Source organism: Triticum aestivum, chromosome 6B, assembly GCF_018294505.1.
Source record: "Triticum aestivum cultivar Chinese Spring chromosome 6B, IWGSC CS RefSeq v2.1, whole genome shotgun sequence".
Lineage (NCBI taxonomy): Eukaryota > Viridiplantae > Streptophyta > Magnoliopsida > Poales > Poaceae > Triticum > Triticum aestivum.
This window is the reverse complement of record NC_057810.1, coordinates 399,538,011-399,547,948: the sequence shown is the minus strand read 5'-3', so window position 1 is coordinate 399,547,948 and position 9,938 is coordinate 399,538,011. Positions and strand designations below refer to the sequence as shown.

The window sequence follows — 9,938 nt, the reverse complement described above, 5'->3', positions numbered from 1 at the left end:
GCGAGTACTTTGGATGAGTACTCACGGTTGCTTTCTCCCCCCTTTTCCCCCTTTCCTTTCTTTCTGGTTGTCGCAACCAGATGCTGGAGCCCAGGAGCCAGACGCCACCGTCGACGACGACCCCTACTACACCGGAGGTGCCTACTACTACGTGCTGCCCGCTGACGACGACCTGGAGTAGTTAGGAGGATCCCAGGCAGGAGGCCTGCGCCTCTTTCGATCTGTATCCCAGTTTGTGCTAGCCTTCTTAAGGCAAACTTGTTTAACTTATGTCTGTACTCAGATATTGTTGCTTCCGCTGACTCGTCTATGATCGAGCACTTGTATTCGAGCCCTCGAGGCCCCTGGCTTGTATTATGATGCTTGTATGACTTATTTTATTTGTAGAGTTGTGTTGTGATATCTTCCCGTGAGTCCCTGATCTTGATCGTACACATTTGCGTGCATGATTAGTGTACGATTGAGCCGGGGGCGTCACAAGCGGGTACTTGGTATCCTCAATAACAGCAGCATAGGCCGACGAGTCCACCTTATTGATATTAAGTGCTTCCATCAGGAGTTGCGAGTCCGTTTAAAAAACGACCCTCACGACCCCTATATCAACAGGAAGAGATACTACATGGGACATTGCAGTGGACTCATCAGCGAAGGCATCACGCGCATGATCATGACATCCTGCTCGTGCATACAGAATGATACCATCGTCCGATCGTACATCTACTAAAAGCTCCTGCTATTGATTTAAGTTATGACTAGATGTATAGTTTCAGTTAAGTTCATGTCCCTAGCTAGCACATATTTGTATTTTGTTTAAGTTGTGACTCGATGCAGCAACAACACATGGTAAAAGAGAAGAAGCAGCTAGCTAATTATGAAGACCAATGACGTATAAAATGCAGGTGAACATGAAGAGAAAGCAAGGTTGTGACTTACCATTGCTTTATACATCCGAGATTGCCTTGCTGCAGCTTGTATGAGCGCATTTGAAGAAATAGCAGTCGGCCTTGAACCTGGAGTCTTATTAGGACTAGATGTCTGTGAAAGAATATTTTGCAAGTTTGGATTACTATTTTCTTTGTCAACCCTCTTCGTATGAACATGTAAATAGAAGTCCACTTTTAGCAACTTTTAGCAATGCAAGTAAGCAACATAAATCTTACAAGGTCAGAAGCATATGACTGTAATCACCATCACCTGTTGGGTTTCTATCTGTTTGCTCAATTCTACAAACTTTGCCATCATGTTTTTTTCAAATTCCAGTCTTGATGTTCGCTCCTCTTGCAACAATCTTTCCCTTTCAGCACGCTCTTCTTTTAACCTCTCCTCAAGTTGTTCTCTCTCAGCACGCTCCAAGTTAATCCTCTCTTGTGTGTTAGCACGTTCAGCTTGTAGTTGATCTTCTAAGTCATTGACCTGCTGGCTGAGCTGAGAGTTTCGCTCCTGGGTGGCTGCTGTAGCACGAGCTTGCTCTTCAATCTGGATACGGAACTTTTCAGAACCAGTTGAAGTTTTGGCCATGTATCCGTACCCACGAGGCTGCGATGAGTTGCATTCCAGAGTGTCTTTGTAAGCGGTCTGGAAAACATTGTTTTTCTGCTCACTTGAAAGTGGACCTTCAGTTTCAGCTTCTTTGTTTTTAACCTCTTCAAGTGCTTGGTCCTAAAAATGATAGGAACAATTATAGGTGCAGCATCAATATTGACACTATAAAAGATGAATCAAGAATAACACGGTCCAACGCATGAATAATCCCATCTGATGATGAAACATGCCGAATGCACATCATTGACTAATTATAGAATAACCAAAAGTCAGTGTACTCACGTAAACTTTCTGGGAATCTGTGTTAGACCATGTTCCATTGTTTGTGTGGGTGAGTTCCCATAGAGCAATACAATCTGGCTCTTCTCCAGTTTCTAAGTTTCTCTGCAAGTAATATAACAATGAGATGCTTGAAACATGACACCATATTTAGCAGCAAGGCATACATATTTAATTGGACTCGTACCTTCTCAAAACTAACTTGCGAGTAAGATTTTGATCCGATTATATGTTTTGTCTTCTGTTTCTTACGGTTATCGGCGTTCTTTTGGCTGCGTTCCTATCAATTCATTGAAACCAGATATAACCAATGAGACTAGCCATTTCACCTTAACACATAATAGACTAACCGTGACCTTAGAGATAACCTGAAATTTTGAATCAGTGCCAAAGTACTCAATCATCCATTCCCACTCTTCTGGTTGTAAATCTTCAGGAAGATTAGCCAATCTAGCTGCATCTGTTTTGTATGCCTTGTAAGTGGAGCTTAGAGTTGATCGCCAGCCTCTATATCTCTCTTTCGCAATTTTGAGAACTTTTTCTTCTGTTTCTGGTGTATCTTCCAGGTCCCATCTGTCCTGTAAAGCATACAGCAAATAAATATACATAAGCAGTGCATTATCGATGGTAAAATAAGATAACACATGTGAAAAATATTGTACGCACTATTATATCTGCAACAATGAGTCGATGAATGGTAGGGTGAATGTCCGACCACGTCCTCACTCCAATGAGTGGTAACTTTCTTTTGATTATGACAACCACGTCATCCTTGAACGAACGATAGTTCATTCCTACTGTACCACCCAATTTTTCAGAGAATGTAATATTTAGCTTTGCAGATCCATTGGCAAAACGCTTCTTAGATGCTTTAAAACCTTTTAGAACACCTCTCCCTTTCTTCTTCTGTCCACCAGCTTCTACAGCCCAAATCATACAAGAAAAATTGTATTACTCAGCATTAGATTGTAAGAAATGATGACACAAATGTAAACGAAAGCAATTGTATTACTCAGCATTAGATTGTAAGAAATGATGACACAAATGTAAACGAAAGCAAGTACCATCCTGTAGTCGCGCACGGTTGCGGCGAGCATGGGATGGCCATTCAGCAAGGGAACACATGTCATTAGCAGACACTGGAATGTCAGATTGTTCTGGAGTTGCTGTAAAAGATTTAGTAGTCTTAAAGGTTTAGCTATTTAACCCACACCAAGATTTTATGCATTATAGGAAATGCTAAATAATTTACCAGATTTGGGTTGTCCACGTTGGTTTTTGTATGCCGTTATACTTTCCATCCTTGTTAAGAGAACAGAGCCTTTCTTTACTGCACACAAAAACAATCATGGGACTTAGCACTAACAAAGCATTGATGTTCTGCACCATTCAGATAGGTGATTATGAAGTAAGGATGTTGTGTACCAGGAGGATGCTCCGTAAAATTCATCATTGTGCCCTTGTGTGGGTAAACCAGACATATGTGAATGAACATGAAAGGCAAAGTATCAGTGATAGGTTCATGAAAATACTACTCTGAATCTATAGGAAAAAAATGCAATGTGACTCGTGTAAGACCAAATATCTATTAAAAATCAGCTTATTGTAATCTGAATCAAATGCAATGCAGATGATGACTAAACCTGAATGCTCTGCTCTGTTGACGCACATATAACATCTAATATATGACATTATGTCTTAAAATGTGTTGAAAGAAACTCATCTCGATCTACGCTAATTGCTAAAAAATATTTATAAGAAAGTGACTGTAGGATGTATAAGAAGAAACCAGAGTGTAAGAATGTGGATTTATTTTAGGCAAGCCGGATAATATTACATCGAAAGCTAATCAACCTGATTCAGATATAAGAATTAATGTTGTATGCAGAGTGACAGTGACGGTGATGGTAGGATTCTAAGTGTATTGTAAAGATTCAGACTGAACCCAGGGGGAAACAAATGTAAAGTGGATCATGAAAGCATCCATGTATGTAGAAAAAAACCTGGTATTTGGCACCATTATTAGTTGGGGGATTGAACTCAGAAAGCCGACACTTATCTAATAAAAATGCAAGCTAGCTAGCTTTGCACATACAGATTACAGAGTATGTCTATATCTTTCAGTTAATGGATCTAATGCTCAAAAACCAATCTAATGCTCATGACCCCCTTTGGCGTCCACGAGGAAACAGAGCGAAACAGGAGCAGAGATGGTGGAGAGGCCTGCAGGCACCTCGGGCACGCTGGGGTCGGGTGCGGCAGTAACCAGCGCCTGGCCACCATGTCACGACGCCGGCGTGCACAGCCGAGACGGCTGCGGCCATGAACCGGGCCGGGAGGCCCCGTCGAGCCCCAGTTCAAGGCCGAGGCGAGCTCCATGGCGGCCAGCCTCCAGGCCAAGGTGAGGCACTGCATCGACCCTCCAGGCCGCGAGCGCCTCCGCCGAGGCGGCCAAATCGAGGCGCGATGGGAAAATGCCACCGGCGGCGGCATGTCCCCTGCCCTGACTTCTTTTCTACGGCCAAGCGGCGATCGGAGGAGAGAAGGGGCAACCCCTCTGAATGGATCAGGATCGAGAGGGCCGCGCATCGATGAGGAGCTCGTGGGGGAGGGGGGTTTGATCCCGGACGGAGGCGGGCGCAGAGGAGAGGGGGGAGGGGGAGATCGAGGAGGACTGGATTTTTCAGCGATGGAGGAGATCGGGAGGAGGACTAACCTGACGCCGTGCACCTGACGTGGTTCGCTCTGTTGACGCCGTCATGACGCCGGCAGCACAGATGAACCGAGACGAGAGCTCAGATCCAATCGCCCGTGAAGACGCCGTCGTTTGGTCTAGAATTATATATTCGTGGATTGTTAGGAAGGTATTTAGCGGGAAGCTAATTTTTTGGTGGGAACAAAGACGCTAATTTGGGACCTTTTAGCGGGAGGTTAAAAAATATTGGCGCAAAAAACAGTACACCTAAATTAGGTGGTGGGAAAGTAACTCTTTCTGTTTAAAAAAAGTAATTAGTTTTTAGGTAATTTTCTAGGTTGTAGATATATTTCGAGATGGAGGGAATACTAAAATGTTTTGAAGACTTGCCGTGTAAATGAAATGAAAAAGAATGCAAATTTGCCATGGCACAAACATACTGCATGTTAATTGACATGGCAAAATTACCTGGGTGGATTTGCAGTAGTAAGTACAAAAGCAAAATCAAATCTGTTAAAAGTTGCAATGCTTAATGTGGTCATCATCAATCCTACAAAGTCAAAAAAAGGGAAACAAACACATATTTCTACAATCAACTCAAATTTGTTTTTATTTTTACTACTCCATGTGAACATGGCGAAAACTATATTAGAGGCATGGCAAACAGATTAGCAAATTTGCCATGGTAAAAAAAATATGTGTATGTCATGCCAAGAGTTATAGTGGTGACATGGAAAAAGCTATATTAGAGGCATGCCAAAAGCTATAAAATCCTTTTTGCCATGGCAAAACAGTGTTCAACAATATATACTTCTGATTCATGGCAAAATCTAGAGAAAATTCGATTCATGATTCATTTCAAAGCTAGAGTTTGTATGTACCTATGTTTTTAAGGCGGTAAGGCGAGGCGAGGCGCTGGGGGGGCGCCTCACTGCCTAAGCGCTGAGGCATAAGGCGAGGCGATGCCTCAGAGACTGTAAGCAACAGAATTAAGTAGAATTTGGTAGGCATTAAGCAACTAGGCATACAGCCATACACACCTTGCAACTGATTGTTGTAGAGCCCCCATCCTCTTTGCACTTGCTTTTCTCCCCAACAGAATTCTGCATCAACATGAAGTCATGAACAAATATGTTAGAATAATGTATCACTTACCAGTGCACATTCCACAAAAAATAGAAATAAAAGTGAGGCAGCGAACAAAAGTGGAAAGAAAGATAGCAAGTATGAGTGCAATTGCAATCTGCAATGCATGGCATATTACATAACCATTAACCAATTCAAATGACACAAGTCCAGTAGTCCACATAAGACAAACAGAATAATAGATAATTCCAGCATAGCAAAAGGGATAAAGGTGGCCAGCTCAGCTCTCTCATGTCTCTCCACTCTCAAAGTCTCAATCAAAAGTCATCATCATCAAACTCATTGGCATTGGTGTTGTCTTCACCATCTTGGTCAACATTAGTTGGCTCTTGATCGTCATTGCTCACATCATCATCATCCTCAACGTAGTCTGAATCCTCCCCCTCCGCATTGGGCATACTGTTGCTCTTGCTTGTTGTTGCTGTACTGCAGAGGAGGAGGAGCTGCTGGACAGGAGGATGAGGAGCTGCTGGACAGGAGGAAGAGGAGGAGGAGCTGCTGGACAGGAGGAAGAGGAGGAACTGCTGGAGAGGAGGAACCGTTGGAGAGGAGGGGGAGGAGCTGCTGGAGAGGAGGAGGAACCAGATCTGCTGGAGAGGAGCCACTGAAGAGAAGGAGGGGGAGGAGTGTGTGGATTGGGGGTTGTTTCTCTCTCTCTCTCTTTCTCCCCTCTTACCTGTTGGCGCCAACATGATTCCAGTTTCCCGCCAAAACTCTGTTTCCCGCCTAAAACAGCTCCCCTGCCTGCCTGGCAAGCTAAGGCGTCCAAAATGGACTAAGGCAACGCCTCGGACGCCTAGGCAGACGCCTCGGACGCCTTATAGCTTAAGGCGGACGCCTTAGACACCCACCTAAGGCGAGGTGGACGCCTTGCCCTCGCAGGGCGCCCTGACGCCTAAGCGTCGCCTAGGCGACGCCTTGAAAACAGAGGTATGTACTAATCACATGGCAAGTTTACAAAATTTGCACTACAGACTAAATACAGGAGGACAAATGCCATGGCAAATTACTGAATATAATTCTCGCAGGAGGGCAAACAACACTAAACAGTGCTAAACACTACACACTAGTTGCCAATTTGCCATATTGTACTAAATATCATGTTCTACACAATTTGCCATGCTCAAAAGAAACTATTCCAGAAAAAATATTGTCAAGATGTACCCAATGTGTACCCATGTGAACCAGAAATCTAAAGTCAAACAAATTGGCATGTCACTACTAAACAAATTCCCAAGTCACTGCTAGACAACATAAAAAAAAGGGGACACATGATCTTCTCCATCAATAGTCTAGCAATTCCTGTTTCAGTGCAATCAGTGTATGATGTGCTACCGAACAACTAAAAAAGACTTCATTCTTATTTTGCATATTTGTCTATCATACATTTGCTCTCCTAAACTTTTAGTAATATCCAATACCTTCCCACGTAATGCTGTTGATGAAGGACGAGGAGATCAAGGACTCCAGAATTGATCCGACTGAGGCAAGAAACCTGAAGTGAACACCAGCCCCCTCTGCTCGATGCACATATCCTATCCCCGATACTCCCACTCCCTGTACAACAAAAGTGCAAAGTTTCAGTGTACATTAAGCTGAACCTGAACCATTCTTTGTGACGAAACTTCCTGTTCTAACTAAATCTGCACGCATGTGCTCTACTGTTGTGCTCGTCCCAGGTCAGTAGCAGTAGGAGAGCTCAGCTAACGGCAAGGCACATGAGAACAGCTCGGGCGGCTACTAGGAGGCGGCGGAATACCTGGGCTCGGGGTGAATCCCGGCGAGCAGTTCACCATCCGCACATCACTAGAAGAAAACGGCGTCCCCGCCGGCGAGCAGATCCCTATTGGCGCATCGGCGAGCAGGTCGGCTGCCAGCTGCAAGGCCTCGTCCACCTCCTAGTTGACCTCCATGAAGCGCCGCGGCGTCAGCGTCAGCACCTCCACTGCTCTCTTCCTCCGCGCCCCACCTCCTCGAACAGTACCTCCCTTGCTTCTCCCCCTTCCGCGTCCCGCAGCCTCGTGCGCCACCAGGCCCCGCCTCCCGGTGTAGGATGACGGCGCCGCCGCTTCAGCTGGTCGCCATCGCCTCCCTCGCGCCCAGGGCCTCGCGGACATCGCCATCGCCGCCGGGTTGGAGGTGGGCGCATCGCAGGGATGGTGCGGGCAGCGTCGCCCCGAGCGCGGCGGCCTGGTGCTCGCGGCGGCGCTCGGCATCGGACCGCGACGGCACCTCGCTCTGGTCGGCGAGGAGCTGAGTCGTAGCGCGGCAGTACCTGGTGCTCGGCTGTAGCGAACGCCAAATCCCTGGCCCCCTCCGCGGATCCCTCGTGATCGTCGTCCTCGACCCCTGCCGCCGCGACTGTGGCGGGATCTGGTCAGGGAGGAGCCTCGTCGCCGGCGAAGGCCACTCCTCTCTGTATTGCGTGGCGGAGACAGAGCAGTGTGCCCTGAGCGGTGGAGCAAGGGGAGAAGAAGATAGGATTGATGCTGGCGTTCGGGATGAAGCCTGTTTTAGACTGATTTACCGAACGAAAACAAAATGTGACGTGTCGGACCTCAGTTGCTATGACATTCGTGCCTGTAATCAATGGCACAGAGATTCTAAATTACGGGTCTTTCAGAAGTTAAGAGTTATAGATTCCGAAATTTATTTATAAAAAGTTATATCGTGGTGAAAAAAACATCAAATCCGAGAATTGTGAAGGGGCGATCCGACGCCCTTCCCTGTAAGGTTCTCGTCGTCAATATTTGTATAGTCATCATCATTTGAGAAGCCAATTAACGAATGAAAAAAAGTTTCCCTGTTTATATTGTAAAATAATCATTACATACGTTGAAGCAATTGATACAAAATGAACGCCACACACACCCAAGGCAATATACACAAATGCCGGGCACCGACACACAACCTCAAGAACTACCAAGCACCTACAAGATGTGCAAAAAAGGGATCCGCTTAGAGCCGACGGAGACCACCAGCACAAGAAGCGGTCATCCCGGACCAAGGACTCCAAGATGATGCCTCCAGGAAGGGCACGACCACGAACGTCGCTATCGTCCGATCCGAAGATCAAGTTTTCACCAAAAGTAAGATAGAAGGAGTGGGAGGAACACCACGTCCACGGATGCCTTCACCGTCAACCAGTGGACGGACTGGGTAGGTGATGTACCACGGTGCTTCAACCCCTCCGCTGTAACCCCGGTCCGCCAACCACCCGCAGCCAATTAGGAAGGTGTTGTTTCATCATGGATCTACACTTGGGTTGGATATGTCAAAAAAAGTGTGCCTTGGTGAATTGTTGGTCAAAGCAGCAGAAATTTGGCCAGCTCTAAATTACATGTCACAGAAATCTCATGCGCCCCTTACTTTAATACTATTAAATTATACTCTTGTCTCGAAACATAAGTACTGATGGCATGGGTTGACGAGACGGCCGATCTATGTCAGTCTCGATCTCATATTCCAATCTTTATATGGGGTGATCTCAGCATCTTTCATTTTACTGGACAATCCGTCGAGGGTTTGTCCACGCCAGAGTAGGTCCAACATAATTATTTCGCTTTTGTTCAAAAGATAAGCATATAGATTCAATTACTATGTAAATTAAAACAACCCTGCATCACGGCGCCTTTGCGTGTCTGATCCATCCTACATTGGATCCACACGCAAGGGGGTGTGACGCCCGGATAATTAAGCGACAGTAAAACTCTGCTAATGATGCCACGTCACCTCCATTACTGTTGCTAATCTTTTGTTAGTTCAAAACCGATTCACAAATCAATTCAAAATATGGCAAACAACAAAAGTTTTCAAACATTGAAAAAAAATGTTCAGAGTGAACCAAATATTGCATAGATAATTATGGTGAAGAAACCCCACTTTTATAAAATGTTTAAAGGCTCTAAAATAATTAAAACAGTAGGTAAAACAATTAAGTAAATACCTTTTATATTTAATATAATATTAAACTAATTTAATTGGGCACTAAAAACTTTCTATGGCACTGGTCTAACTTGATATGCTAATCTAGGTGCTAAGGATGTGTTTTACAAAAATAAAATAATTAGATCCTAAAATATAAATAGAAAAAGAAAAGTAAAACAAAAACTAAGCAAATAAAAAAAAGAGAACAAAGGAAGACACATCCTTCCCTGGGCCGTTCGGCCCAACAGGGCTACCAGCCCCCCCTGGCCGGCCCACCCCGGTCCCCCTTATCCCCCCACCCGACCAAACCCTAATCCACCACCACACCCCCACTTCCCCCGATCCCCTG

At 45.2% G+C, this 9,938-nt stretch overlaps 1 protein-coding gene across 16 annotated transcripts in view; it reads right to left on the bottom strand.

The window, feature by feature from the left end:
- The window catches only part of LOC123137263 (uncharacterized), a 22,618-nt gene extending 14,469 nt beyond the window's left edge, over positions 1-8,149 (bottom strand). The window contains exons 1-14 of one of the 16 annotated variants that reach the window (XM_044556943.1): positions 7,422-8,143; positions 7,084-7,219; positions 5,557-5,619; positions 5,398-5,490; positions 4,538-4,653; positions 3,247-3,280; positions 3,074-3,151; positions 2,886-2,987; positions 2,488-2,741; positions 2,190-2,399; positions 2,009-2,101; positions 1,825-1,926; positions 1,195-1,659; positions 934-1,035 (exon numbers count right to left, since the gene is read on the bottom strand). In XM_044556943.1, coding sequence (XP_044412878.1) covers positions 934-1,035; positions 1,195-1,659; positions 1,825-1,926; positions 2,009-2,101; positions 2,190-2,399; positions 2,488-2,741; positions 2,886-2,987; positions 3,074-3,151; positions 3,247-3,280; positions 4,538-4,653; positions 5,398-5,467 — 1,626 coding nt within the window. In that variant the 5' untranslated portion in view covers positions 5,468-5,490; positions 5,557-5,619; positions 7,084-7,219; positions 7,422-8,143. Of the gene's footprint in view, positions 1-933; positions 1,036-1,160; positions 1,660-1,824; positions 1,927-2,008; positions 2,102-2,189; positions 2,400-2,487; positions 2,742-2,885; positions 2,988-3,073; positions 3,152-3,246; positions 4,654-5,397; positions 6,132-7,083; positions 7,220-7,421 lie in introns of those variants that run through there. The other 15 variants (XM_044556946.1, XM_044556940.1, XM_044556945.1 and 12 more) reach the window with 15 other exon arrangements.
- Between the last annotated feature and the right edge of the window lie 1,789 nt (positions 8,150-9,938).